General features: G+C 29.2%; 1 protein-coding gene across 6 annotated transcripts in view; it reads right to left on the reverse strand.

Annotated features, from left to right (window-relative positions):
- Window positions 1-14: 14 nt before the first annotated feature.
- The window catches only part of LOC106466460 (cGMP-dependent protein kinase, isozyme 2 forms cD4/T1/T3A/T3B-like), an 82944-nt gene continuing 67603 nt past the window's right edge, over window positions 15-15355 (reverse strand). For 5 of the 6 annotated variants that reach the window (XM_022394469.1, XM_022394472.1, XM_022394470.1 and 2 more), the window contains 11 exons: window positions 13818-13898; window positions 13352-13364; window positions 11402-11539; window positions 8635-8774; window positions 7785-7874; window positions 6547-6688; window positions 4932-5095; window positions 3064-3186; window positions 2406-2468; window positions 1472-1538; window positions 15-800 (listed from right to left, as the gene is read on the reverse strand). In XM_022394469.1, coding sequence (XP_022250177.1) covers window positions 702-800; window positions 1472-1538; window positions 2406-2468; window positions 3064-3186; window positions 4932-5095; window positions 6547-6688; window positions 7785-7874; window positions 8635-8774; window positions 11402-11539; window positions 13352-13364; window positions 13818-13898 — 1120 coding nt within the window. In that variant the 3' untranslated portion in view covers window positions 15-701. The remainder of the gene's footprint in view (window positions 801-1471; window positions 1539-2405; window positions 2469-3063; window positions 3187-4931; window positions 5096-6546; window positions 6689-7784; window positions 7875-8634; window positions 8775-11401; window positions 11540-13351; window positions 13365-13817; window positions 13899-15355) is intronic. The other variant, XM_013926746.2, reaches the window with a different exon arrangement.

Below are 15355 nucleotides of genomic sequence, written 5' to 3' on the forward strand. Positions count from 1 at the left end.
GTATATATATATATATATATATATACTCTTAATTAAAATGTACCTATGATTTTAGAATACTTAGTAATTTGACTAAAGCAACTTAAGGCACTAAAGTTGTAATAAAACATATATCATTATATTTATTAGATTTATGTACCAAAACCTTAAGCAAGTAATAAAGATAACTTCATCTAATGAATATCGAAATGAATTTTCAGATCAAATGGTTCCTTACATTACCCTTATGATTATTTTTATTAAATTAATTTTCAGAGAAATACAAATATTCACTTTTTTCAAAATTATATAAACATTATATTCCAACATGTGTAAAATATTTTCGGTCTTCAAATGATTTTTTACGTTACGCTTATCATTATTTTTATTAGATTTCTAAATTATTCTCAAAATTTAAAATCTATTACTTTCTTAGTACTCCTACTACTATTCAAAAACCAAAATTACTAACAAACAGACCAAAAATCTGCTATAAACTATGTTATATGTATATATACACAATGGTCCTTCAAGTGCTTCAGGTTCAACAATCTCAGCTGTGAGTTGCTCGTATGCAAAATTCACCTTTTGCCATGAGGTTTATACATATACCAGATGTTAGTGATTCAAGATTTTTCTACTTTACAACTGCTCATTAATATACAGTATGTTTATTTGACTTGTTCCACAAAAGGTTCTTTATTTTATTCACTATTTAGTCCTCAAAAGTCTTTATCCCAACCTGAATCATCATCGGGTGGGAGATTGCCACAATCTGGAGGATAGTGATCAAAATTAGTGGTGTCTATGGCATTTCGCACCTAGGGGGATGAGATTAAGTAACAATTAATATAACAAGTCTTCTTTTGTAAATGTGGTTTAAGTTTAGTAAATTTTTATATACACTCCTTAATGGATTGAAATAAAACTACGTAACTTAGAGCCTTGTTGTTTTCAGAAACCAAAAAAGAATTTCTTAGATTATAAGGAACAGCTACTTTAGTAGAAACAAAACAACAAGTTGAAAAAAGAAAAATTCTTCATGTACACATAGAAAAAATAAATGACAATTTTTTTGGTGTTAATTCACTTTAAAAGAATAGTTTTAATAATTACATTAAGTAAAAAAATATTTCCTTATTTGTGGTTGTTTACTTAATTTTATGATACAGATTTACAGTTTTTCTAAAGTGAAAAAAAAACAAACATATATTTTACTTCTAATAGTTTTTTTTACTCCATTCTCTTACTTAAGCATAACTATTTACTCCTCAAACAGAGAAATATTAATACACATGGGAAAAAATATACGTACATATATATTCTAAATACTTTGCATACTTTGATGCTAATGCCATCTCACATTTATAGGAACTTTATTTTTGATTTACAACTAAGGTTATTAGTTTTACCCAAAATAGTATTTAAGTTATATCTATTTGGAATGAATCGATCCCAATTACTAAGCAGTTTGACTTAGGGGATTGCTTACCTGAGGTAGGATTGGAGGATGAAGTGTATGATCTCGTAGCCCTTCCCAGTTGAAACCATCAAACCACCTATTGAAAAGCCAGACATCAATAACTTAAACAAATCAAGAAAGTATGAAGATGGTAGGGAATACAAAAATAGTATATTCTGTATATATAAATTATTCAGCATCTTCAAAAATTAAAATAAAAAATTAATGATTTGTAAATTCTTACTTTATTAAGGTATCCCTCTATATACTTCAAATATCTTTGTTAATTACAAGCATGTTATGAATAAAATATTTTTCATTCATTTACTTAAAATGACTAAGCTTGATACAAAAAAGTTTTTTTTTTTTTTCAATGCAGTTAGTTTTGCAAACAGTCTATTGTTTGCCAGTTTTTGGCACCTAAACTGTATATAGTTTCATATCATTCCCGTGTTGTTTTATTGTCTTTCTTACAGCAATAAAATTTTTTTTTTCATAATTCTATTACCCTGTAATATTTATCAGCTTCTTTTTGTGGAAGTTTAAAAGTACCATAGTCACTAAATCATAGTTAAAACAAGAACAGTTTCTGAAGTAAACATGTTTCTATTGGAATTATTTTTACTGAAGCTTTCTAAATTTTAAAATAAAAAAAATTCACTTGAACTACAAAGTTAAACAGAGCTTTGTTGCATATTTACTGGTAGAAACTTTGTAAGTATCCACATAATATTGGGTACTTCTCCAAAACATTCCTCTAAACTAATTCATACAATAACTTAAGAGGTACACTGTATTTTTCTTATAGTTACTTACTACCTTAATCTAATTAAAATGTGAAGAGATAAAAGTGGTAGGGAATGTCCAAGTAACATGAAGACCTTTGCTTTTTACTGAAGATAATTCAAGCTGCCTATATTATTACAATTTTTTATGGAACTTGATTAAACAAGAGGTTGCTTACTTATGTTTTTGGATGTCCTTTATTCCTCCTTTCTGATAACCCAATCGTTCAGCAGGATTTTCTCTATATAAATTTAACTTTCTATTAACTTTCCCACCTTTAAAATGCAGTTTAGCATTAATTTACTTCAAACATATAATAAAAACAAATAATAGAAAAACACTACAAAATTGGAGTAAGTTATGGATATAAAACGAGTTCTCTTTGAGAATTGATAGTCAATAAATACAAGGAAAGAAAAACTAATATTAATACCTTGGTTTACTTTCAAAGTTTGAAATAAATACCTAGATTATTTAGTTCATTCTTAGGTTAAATGCATTTTTCACTAATAACTACAGATAAGTAAACAGAAAGAATTTCAAAAGCTACATCTTTTTTATTTTTGTTGCATAGTGAAAAAAATCACAAACTTGTAACAGTTATTAATTCATTATTCTAAGAAATATTTAAATATATGCTGAAAAGACATTTTATTTAAAGAAAATATTTCATGTTCAATATTTTATAACAAAGTTTTCTTGTAAACAACAACAAAAAAGTGATGGAAATAATAAAACTTTGAAAAATTCGATGTGTTATATGTTTTTTTTCACATTTGGTAAAATATTTCAACCATTATTATAGTGCTTAAGACCATGGTATTTGGTTTCCCTACCTGCAGAGTTTTTTAATCAAGGCCATGGCATTTCTAGAGATACAGCGAGGAAACTGTACAGCATCAATTCCTTTTAGAATGATATTGTAAGTCTTCATAGGATCTGAACCAGTAAATGGAGGTCTGTGGAGAAGAAATATATCCTAATTTAAATTTTTAGCACAAAAATAAAAGTATAAAAAAAACAGATATTTTGCAATGGAGAATAATAATAATAATGTTTGAATTGAGAGTCTAATTAGTCTCTCTCAATATTTAAATAATTGTTTATGGATAAACTGTCGCTTCCAAATAATGATTTATAGTTCATGGGATCTCTCTCATTTCTTTTTCTCCGCCCATGTGGACTCAGAGAAATAGTAACCAATTGGTTTTAGAATCCATATTTACCAGGTCATTTGACAATGACAACCTGATATGGAGAGGACAGTTAGTTTTCTCCAGGGAAATTACCCGTTCCAAATAACTCTTCTTTCAAATGAAGATTTTAAAAATAGTTTACCTCTGACTACAAATGAAAATTAGACTAAATTCACTAAAGCAAAGGCAATATAGTATTATTCTGAAGCCTAAAAAAAAACACTGAATATATGAACAAAAACATTCAATGATAAACTGCAAGAACTCAATAAATGTGCATGAAGCAGATTGTTGACCCATGTCCACTCCACGAAAACCTTCCAGCTAAACAGTAATGTCTAGTGGAAAGGAGAAAAATGTGTACTGAGGGACTGAAAAAAAAACAACCCTAGAAAAGTATGTTGAAAAAACACACTGATACTTATATGATGACACTAGATGAAATGTAAAGAGATATAGTGTGATTGACATGCTGTTATACACTGATCTTTACTTTCACTCTTAAGTTCTTATAACAGCTAGAATGCCCATTACTAGGCCTGATGTTGATTTTTTTTGATCCACCTGTAAAATCGTTGACAGATTATGGAGCACTAGGAAAGGGCTGAGGACAATGTCATGCTGCTCCACAATACACATCAATTGTAAATTTGGTGCAGGGCACATGTAGGAAAAGACTGAATACAGTGTCATGCTGCTCCACAATACACGCCAAATGTATATTTAGTGAGTGCATGTACATGTAGGCTAGGGAACTTCTTTTTAATGAACCCACAAAAGTGTTTAACCTGGTCACAGTTATAAACAGAACCAATGATAAACTTAAGACTATTATTAAACAAACTACATGTAAAAGTAGCTGAAAATATAAAACATTTAATAACACAGATCAAAGATTAGATATCAATCATTGCCATGGATAGTAGCCTATAAGATCACTGATGTCCAATTACTGACTTATTACTTTTTTATTCAGTACTGATTAGCATTTAGTAAGTAAAAAGTAACTAATTAGTAATTAATCTCTGGTGGTCACACAGGCTACTAATCATAACAACAAATATTTAAGCTTATATCACTTAAGTTTACACTGAAATATTTAAAATAGTTCAACTAGTTCCTTTAGGATCTTAACACTAGTGTATAATGTACGTACCTAAAATACCACAAGTTGAAATCAGTAATAATTTATCTTAATGTTATAAAACAACAAACAGCACACAAACTACAATCAGCAACTCAAGTACTCACAAAAATGTTTTTGAATAAAAATTCATAAAACAGAACAATACTGAAAGATGTAAATGTCATATAAAACTTAAAAAATCTGATGCCATAAGGCAAAATATCATGAACATTTTTCAATGCCATAAGGCAAATTAACATGAGCATTTTTCAATACCATAAGACACAATAACTAAGTGATATTTTAATGTGATAACATACAAAAGCATTCATATTGATTTTAATGTCTTAAAGCTCAATACAATTAAACTATATGTACATACGTGCCCGTCAGCAGTTCAAATATCAGAATACCCAGAGACCAGTAATCAGCTGATATGTCATGCCCCCGGTTCAGGATAACCTCTGGAGCAACATATTCAGGAGTTCCACAAAATGTCCAGGTCTTTCTACCTGGCATTAGTTTCTTAGCAAAACCAAAATCCACCTGAAAGATATCAGAGGTAAAACAATAATTTTATTAAATTAATTTAAATTAACGACCAATATCTCCAAAATGTGACTTTATTAGCTCAATATTTTGCTATTACAGCTTCGTCAGGGGCTATCGAGATCCTACAAGTTCACTAATCCAGTTGAATCTCATAAGAAACTCCAGTTTACACTAAGCAATATTAAGAACGAAACATTACTTTTGCTAACTATAAAGAAACAGTGCTGCTGTGCTAATAATTTGTTCGTAATCTTTAATGCGAGTCTTAATGCTTAATAAAAACAAGACTACATATGAGTGAGTTCACACAAACTGTAACAAATTACGTGATAGTACAGCATATTGTAGCATGTGAATGATAATGTTATTTCTAAAATCAAAGTTTGCTCAGGAAACATCCAATCAGGCTAATTATGGTCTGAGATGTTGTTTTCACCTGTATGCATTTTACAACAAATAATAGTGAAATAACTAAAATAGTGATTTTCCACACTATCTGCATGCAATATATAAATATATATACACACACACACACACACAGAGTCATCATTTAGTGAATTTAAGTCAGTGAGGTTATGAAGTTCATAAGATAAGCCTGAAATACACACACACACACACATATATATATTATACAGTAGTATACAATCCAAATACCAGAAATTTTATGACACAAAAAGGGAAAACAATACATTTCACAATTCTTGTTGACTGACTAACAAGTGAGAGTTTATTTTTAAATATATTCTTAAAAACCAAACATTGTTAAGTTTTATCTCTTTTTACTTTTAATTGAAAACTAGCGATTAATACATGTAATCTGTTTGGTGACCAACAAGATACAATAAAAATCATTACTTCAAACAAACAAATTACTTCAAACTATAAATAATCTAGAGTAAGCAGTGCTTTATGAATTACTTCCAACACTAGAAGATACTTACTAGTTTAACGTAACCCTTATATTCCAACACTAGAAGCATCAAACCAAGATACTTACTAGTTTAACGTAACCCTTATATTCCAATACTAGAAGCATCAAGCCAAGATACTTACTAGTTTAATGTAACCCTTATTTTCCAACACTAGAAGCATCAAACCAAAATACTTAATAGTTTAATGTAACCCTTATTTTCCAACACTAGAAGCATCAAACCAGGATACTTACTAGTTTAACGTAACCCTTATATTCCAATACTAGAAGCATCAAGCCAAGATACTTACTAGTTTAATGTAACCCTTATTTTCCAACACTAGAAGCACCAAACCGAGATACTTAATAGTTTAATGTAACCCTTATTTTCCAACAATAGAAGCATCAAACTAAGATACTTAATAGTTTAATGTAACCCTTATTTTCCAACAATAGAAGCATCAAACCAAGATACTTAATAGTTTAATGTAACCCTTATTTTGATGCTTCTAGTGTTGGAAACCAAGATACTTACTAGTTTAATGTAACCCTTAACATCAAGAAGCAGATTCTCTGGTTTAAGATCTCTGTAGATGATGTGGCGAGAGTGGAGATAGTCAAAGGCTTCAATCACACAGGCAGTATAAAATCTTGTAGTTAGGTCATCAAAATTTCCCCTAAAATATTTTATTGTCAGACTCATAGTTATACCAATGTATGTTTCATATTCTAGATCGTGAAACATAACACACTTATAATATTATAAAGTGGAAAGGATTACTGAAAAACATTTCAATAAAACCAACTGCAACAATATTTTGTACAAAACATACATTTTTTGGTAATATTATTGTTTTGAATTTCACACTAAGCTACATGATAGCCATCCCTAATTTAGCAGTGAAAGACTAGAGGGAAGGCAGCTAGTCATCACCACCCACCACCAACTCTTGGGCTACTCTTTTAACAACAAATAACGAGCATGTTTAGTGGGATGAAGATTGTAGCCCATAACTCTCAGCTTGATAGTTCAGCTCCCTAGCCACCCGGCCATACCAGGCTGGTAATATTGAGTAGGTAAGTCTGATTTAATCAGTTTTGGATAAAAGATACACACCCTTCTCTCAAAAATTGTGAACATTTTATTTAAGAAACTTACTAAAATCATTTAGTGTGAAACCATATTTGCCTAATTTTTCTACCATTGAACTATCTAAAAGTTATTTCAAGAATATATATTAATGTAGCAAGACATTGTTAGCAATAGTGATTTGACTTTTGATTAACTTGTTTCTTTAACTCAAATAATCATGACAGAGTGACTCTTAAATTAAATCATTTTCTAATGATCAAATATTATAAAAAATATTTAGGCATGTCCAATATATTTACATCACTGAACTGAAAATAAATCGAAATCGTAGTTTGGAATACATAATTATAAAATATCAAATTATGTTACTAAAGCAACCTGCTATCATCCCTGATTATGAACTGCTGACCAGAGGGAAGGCAATCGGCCACTCACCAGCAAGCTTTGGGCTACTCTTTTATCAACAATAGTGAGATTTACCATTATTTTATAACACATTCACAGCTGAAAGGGTGAGCACATGTGGCACGTGATTTTGATCCCTCAACCCACACATTACGAGATGAGTTCCCTAATCACACCTCATTATCTCACAGTTTTAATATCTGAAGTAATTTTAACAAAATAATCATTTAATGTGTATTACATTTTAATTACATACAAACAGTTTGAAGACTTACTTATCTCTTAAAATGGTCCACAACTCACCACCCAAACAGGATTCCATTAACATATAGAGGAACTTAAAATCCTTGAATGTTCGGAATAACCTAAGATATAAAAATGAGATATTTGTTGTTTTTTAAGTTGATATTTCTTATCTTCACGTATAACAAAAATATTTTGTACCTTGAAATAAGTTAATTCATAAATCAAAAAACTGCAGAAAATACATACAAAATAATTCAGTATATTATACCATCTAATTATGAATATTTTTTCAGAAGTTATCAAATCTTACGAGTCAGATGAGCAGAAAGGTAGTTCTTTAGATATATCCTAAGTTTTTAATATTACTCTTAAATTAACTTGTACATTTTCAGGGGCTTCAAACTGTGTGAAAGCAGTGACTTTACTGTAGATTAAAAATTAGTCTTCAAGAAGTCTTTTAATTTTATCACAGTTTTTGAAGTCACACATACAAGTTCAATCACTAAAACACTGACATACTTGATAATAAACTTCACTACTGAGTTATTTAATAATGAAGATTCCAAATTTTTATTCACAAATAGCTATAAAAATCAATTTGGCTAACTTGAAAATGCCATTTTCTCAAGTTTACAACTGATTTTAATTTGACATATACTTGTTAGTAATAGTTTTATGTGTAATTTGGTACTCTGTTTTTGTATGGCATAAAAATAAAATGTAATAATAAACATTTCTAATTTGTGGTATTAAAGGTAACACCTTACATACTTTTCCACTTACTGACAATGACATTTAAAAATACCAGTGTAAACAGACATTCAATAGACAGTTAATTTCAATTAGAATGAAATTTAATGATTGAAAACATTCATCTACTTGACAATGAAGTCACAGTTAGATTCTTCCATGATTGTCTTCTCTGACATAATGTGTTGCTGCTGTCTTGTCTCCACTATCTGGGCTTTTTTCATCACTTTAAGGGCAAATGACCTAGATGAATCGTTGCCTATTCTGACCTTAAAGCATATAAGCAATGTTTTTATATCTCTTTTAACAATTTCCTAGAAACTGCTTTTTAAAGACTTCTTTTAAATCTTTTACTTCTATAAACTTACTTATTATTATCCTTTTTGACAAGTAATACAAAACCACCATTAGATGAAAAAGTTATCGTTAAGACAACTGCTGGTGACTTACTTTCTAACACGGCACTCACTTATAAATGCTATTAAATATCTGGTAAATAAAAAACTGTCAATTACTATGTAAACTGCTAAAAAACAATGTATTACTTTAGTAAATCATTCAAAATATTAAATAAATTTTACAAGTTCAAATGCATTTTTAAGTGAATATATATAGTTATTTACTTAAAATCTGTTCTTAATTTTAAAAACTATAGTCCTTAAAAAAATAACATATTTTCAAGCTGTGAATATTACAGTAACTTAATTCTGAATATAATAAAGAGCAAAGGATGTAAACAGCACGACTATAGCTGCTAAAAACATTAATCTCAAATCATATCACTGTTTAATTCTTTATTTCAGAATTATCATGAATAGCCACACAAGAGATACCCGCAGTAAACATCCATCATTTAGAAATGACAGATTAGAGTGAAGGCAGCTGGGATTTTCTTATTTTGTAGTGGAATGCGACTGTCGACTCTTATAGTATATACACACACACACATACATCTCCAAATTAAAGGGTACATTTTTGCAGCCACAGGATATCAGCCATGAATCCTTGGATTTACAGCTCAGGAATGTTAACTATTAGGCCACACCTGGCCCATAAATCATGAAATAATTAAGTAAGAACTGCATCTCACTTTACTAGATCATTAAATCTTTAGTAAGATGCATGATAGTTTTGATACCAATCAAGTTGTCAACAATGTAGAAGACTACACACTGAAGCTACATTTAGTTAGTTTGTGAATGTAGTATGAAAGCGTAAGTACTGATGCTACATTTAGTTAGTTTGTGAATGTAGAATGAAAGCATAAGTACTGATGCTACATTTAGTTAGTTTGTGAATGTAGAATGAAAGCGTAAGTACTGATGCTACATTTAGTAAATTTGTGAATGTAGAATGAAAGCCTACCCACTGATGCTACATTTAGTTTGTGAATATAGAACGAAAGTTTCCCATTGATGCTACATTTAGTTTGTGAATATAGAACAAAAGTTTCCCATTGATGCTACATTTAGTTTGTGAATATAGAACGAAAGTTTCCCATTGATGCTACATTTAGTTTGTGACAAAATTTAAACATTAGACCAAGCTAAAATAGTCTCTAAAGAACTAATATCCCAGGTGGATGACATTCCCATCAAATACTATCTGTATTAGAATTAACTGAAACTTTTGTATGAGAATTTTGTTTTTTGTAACTAGAGTTCATTATGTCTTGTTCATGAATTATAAAATGAGTTTGGTTAAAAATCTCAAACATTTCTTGAACATCTGGAATGAGCTTTTACTTCATATTAGTAATCAAAACTTGTTATTATAAGTCACTTTATTAGGCTTAATCTTAACACTTGCCACTTGAGCCAGATCAGCATCTTTTAGTACTGAGCCTAGGATGGTCAACAGGTTGGGGAAGGGGGGGGGGGGTCATTCCAAAAACCGGTGATTTAGGGTTATTTCGACAGATCTCAATGAATGAAGTTCAGCAAACTTCCAAAAAGAAAAAAAAACTAAATATTAATAATGAAAATGTGACATGGTGAAATCTATATGGATTATACTATGGTGGTACCATACTGGACATAATACCATCCTTTTTATATTTACTCATCATTGCAGAAGTGGCATTTTTAATTTGAGAATCGCTAGGGAAATCATCTTGTAATGTATCTTGTAAAGGTCATGAGGTGACTCTACCAACTGGATAAAGAAAGCAAGTTTACATCTTGAATTCAGGAATGCTTTCTTTGTTCAGTTCTACATAGTTTTTATTAATACTAGTTTAGTAGAGATTCACTTTGAAGGATGGGAAGCTAATGAGCTATTCACTGATCCAGTAGAGCCAATCATCCACCCTGTCTATGCAAATATGCACGCTCTTTGTTTGTTATGTCTAAATAATGAATGATTTCACTGTCTTGTAAATGTATCCAATCTGTTTATTTCTCACAAAAATTAAAATTCAGTCAAGGTATTGCCTGTGGTATTTTCAGATAAAAACCAATTTCCTAACAAGTATCAGACAGGTAAACCCACAATAATAGCAGATTAATCAATAAATAAGGGAAGTTTTCTGTAGTTGATAACTCGAGAATAAAACATCCCTTATTCTGATGAGAATGATTAATACTGACATTGGAAGCACACATGCTCTGAGAAGAACAGAATTAATATTTTATGTATATAATGCTATTGTTTCTCAGTTCTTCACACATTTTACACTATCTATACCAACAGATACATCTGAGATCCCTGGAGTCTTCAGAAAACTGATTGATTTTTGCATTAAATATAAAGATTGTTTTCATATTATTTTATATTGTGTTCAGTCTTCCTATATGAATATTGCTTTATTTACTTTGAGTTACTAGCATTTATTGATATATCTAATGTTTTGCATTAATGGACTCTGTATGTATAGGTTCTAAATAGATTTTCTTACCAATTCTACTCTTCCAAAACCTCCAACTCCTAACGTAGCTACAACACTTAGGTCAGACAACTTGAGATTTTCAAATTCTTTGTTAAGCCTGAAAATCAGAATCATTAATTTTCCAATCAGTGTGTGATCTCCAGTTAACTGAAATTAAAAAAAATAATTTTAAATGGAATATAAAAAGAGTGAGGATGTGTTTATCAGCTATGAATGAATAAATCAAACAAATTAACAAGCATACGATTCTGACCAAAGAAAAAATAAATAAATATTCATACAAGTATATTATACTTAGTAAGGACTAATATGAGTTTAAATAATCCTCTAATGACCAACACATCTAGAAATACAAGTCACAATTAGCACTCAGTTGTGTTTTTTTTTTTTTAAATTGATTAATTTGAATTGGTAAATACAATGGCAAGTTACCTTATGAGTTTTAATTGGATAGAAATAGAGAAATTTAAAAAGCAGTTGGCTGATGTTTCTTGTTTTTCTATAATTAAGGTACTTTTCATCAACGAACTTACAATTTTTACTAGTAGATGAAGAATAAAATAGGTTGAATCATCTTGTTTAATATTAAATACATTCATTCTCACTATTATTTGGAATAATGAACCAAAATGTTAAACCTAGACTCTGACACTTGAATATGTCACCATAGAAAAACATGAGAGTTGATCAAGTGGTTTTTATGAATGTCATGAGGATCTGTGACATGTCCATTCTGTCAACATAAAAGTGTTTATGTTGGTTTAGAAAAAAAATGTTGTCAATGATTTCCAGAACTGAAAAATAAACATATAATTATAGAATTTATTCAAAAGTAAATAATAAAATGGTTAATAACAAACAATAAATTACACATTATACAAGATAAATATATAAATAAATTAATAAATAAATAAATATATACAGAAGTTAAAACTAAGCAACCAAAATGAGAAATTTCTCAGTTACAAACCAGAAGTGTGTTATTGTAGATTATACGCAAGTCAATACAACATTGCACTGAGATAGAAAATATTAAACATGCAATATCATTAACGACAAAATTGAAAGTTAATGCCACAGAGATATTAAAAAGTCCATAACGAAAGTGCTCTAAGATTATATTATATCTACTTATTATCATGATGAATCTAACATCTTTCAACATTGTTAATCTTGAAAATAATGTGTATACAGATGGAAGAAATTAAATAACAATGTAACTAATAATCTGTCTTATTCTTACTCTAAAGAGAAATCACTGTCACATCTTCAATATTCTTTAAATACAGCCATTTCTGTGACACTAAAAAAAACACAACGAATGCTTACTTTTATCTAGTTCACAGGAGAAGAAGGTACATTTGGGAAAACAATTGAGTTATTGTTTGCTTGTTTTGTTATTAAGCACGAAACTACATAATGGGTTATCTGTGCTCTGTCCACCATGGATATTTAAACTGGAATTTGAGCATTGTAAGCTGTGAGATTTACTGCTGACCCACCAAGGAGCACTTAGTTATTTTCTTTAATTGTAATTTATCTAATTTTACTCCTTACACATTTTATAAAGTAGTGTGAACACTTCCAACTAATATTACATTATCCACTACAACAATAAATATCATTTACCCTTTATCTAATTACGATTTCCTATCAGTTAAATAGGTGGTAACTATCAAAGTTTAAAATACATAACCCTAAAAGTGTCAATGTGTTCACAAGAACATCTTTACTTCATATTTTCTGGTTCTTGATTTTTGCTTTCAGATAAATGATTCATAATAAGCTTTTTCTAATTTCACAGTTCTAAAAATTTATTTTCAAGAATAAATAATAGAAAGTAAAACTTGATACCTAATCCTTTATATTTTATTGAAATATAACATAGAAATAGACTTTTAATGTAAATATATTTCATAAATAAACAAACATTGTGAATAAGAAGTATAAAATTCTTACCTTCCTTACCATCCTGATAGCAATGAATAAGAGATAAAAATCAGAAAGTGAAGTATTTAACAAATCTATATATTCTACTAGTATACATTTAATTTTGATAAAATTACTTCAAACTGCTAGTCTACTTACTATTTGGTAAAACATTTAATTTATTATCAAACTAATTCTTTTGTAAAATTTAAGTCAGGAAAGAAATTTCACGTCAGACCCATTCTTCCAGTTTTGTTGGATGCACATTATTTAAACATCAGCCTTACTGCACGAAATATTAAAATATTCAGTCACTTCTGCCAAAAATCAATTAAAAGCAAAACTTTTCCACATTGTATGTTTTTATTATTAATTAATTAAAAATAACAATAAAACAGTAATTTGAAAACAAAAACATACTTCTTTATATTTTTCTTTCATGCTTTAACAAACATTCAAATAAGTTTGTTTTATGATAACATGACAAACTACTAACTTTTTGCGTGCAATAACTTCTTCTTCGTCATATCGTTTTTGCTTGATCTCATCAATGTTGCTAATAAGCTGATTGAAAGACCTAAAGTTGGATTAGTATCAAACAACGAAATAATTATTGTAAAGAAATGTTGTGGTAAACATTAAAAATATAACTTAAAATCCAATATCAGTGAACTGGAACATGTTAATTCAATGGTATAAGTAATACCAAATGAATAAGGGTAAAATGGAAGTAAAATAAAATGCATGATAATCAATTATCGTATAACAGGAAAAGTATTAAGTAGATTTGATTAGACTTAAGGTAGCACATACCCTTTACATAGTGTTATCTAAGTTTTGGCCTTTTATCAGACAAACATCTTCATACTATGCTTTTAGTATGAAAATATATTGAAATAGGTACATACATGTTCTAGTACATGTTACGTTACACTACCACTTTGGCTAATTTGTGTGTTATAAAAATAAAGAAATACAAAAGAAATGTCTTATGTTCTTGATAACTTCTACAAACATGACTGAATGCTCCTGAAAATGGGTCCAGACTTTGCGGGGATGTGAAGATTTAGTCTGAACTAAGGAAAACTCTGAAAATTAATTCAAAATAAATTGTGATATTTTTTTTTAATTTAAAGGGTATATGCTACTATAAACAGATTTTCTTTTACATTTGTAATATTATTCAAAAACATGTTAAATAGCAGCAAATGTATTCTAAGTAGTTTGTAATTACATGTTATGAATAACCAACTTCAACTGTAATGTGAAACATGTAAAAATTGTCATCTTTAAGTTAAATCCCTCGTATTAAACAGAAAAATGGCAAAGCTTAAATTAAGCTGAGAATGTTCATTATAAAAAAAAACACAGCAAGAAGCCATGCATTTTCCAAAAACATTTCTAATATAACTTTAAGACTTTCAACTCGTATTTAGTTAGCATCTGAAATCATGTTTTGTTATGATAAAGATGATTATAACATATTACTGAACCATATGACACTGAATCTTAATCAATATTACTAAAACACATGGGAATGAAACTTAGTCAATGTTTTATAATATTATTAAAACATACAACACTGAAGTTCAGACAACATTTTTAAAATATTACTAAAACACCTGATATTCAAATTCTGTCAGTGTTTCTGCCACATTATTAAAACATACGATACTGAAGTTCAGTCAATGTTTCTGCCACATTACTAAAACATACGATACTGAAGTTCAGTCAGTGTTTCTGCCACATTACCAAAATATATGATACTGAAGTTCAGTCAGTGTTTCTGCCATATTACTAAAACACATGACATTGAGGTTCTGTCAATGTTTCTGCCACATTACTAAACATGTGATACAAAAGTTCAATCAATGTTTCTGCCACATTACTAAAACATACGATATTGAAGTTCAATCAGTGTTTCTGCCACATTACTAAAACATACGATACTGAAGTTCAGTCAGTGTTTCTGCCACATTACTAAAATATATGATACTGAAGTTCAGTCAGTGTTTCTGCCACATTATTAAAACA

The sequence above is a fragment of the Limulus polyphemus genome, unplaced genomic scaffold (genome assembly GCF_000517525.1).
Source record: "Limulus polyphemus unplaced genomic scaffold, Limulus_polyphemus-2.1.2 Scaffold2265, whole genome shotgun sequence".
NCBI lineage: Eukaryota > Metazoa > Arthropoda > Merostomata > Xiphosura > Limulidae > Limulus > Limulus polyphemus.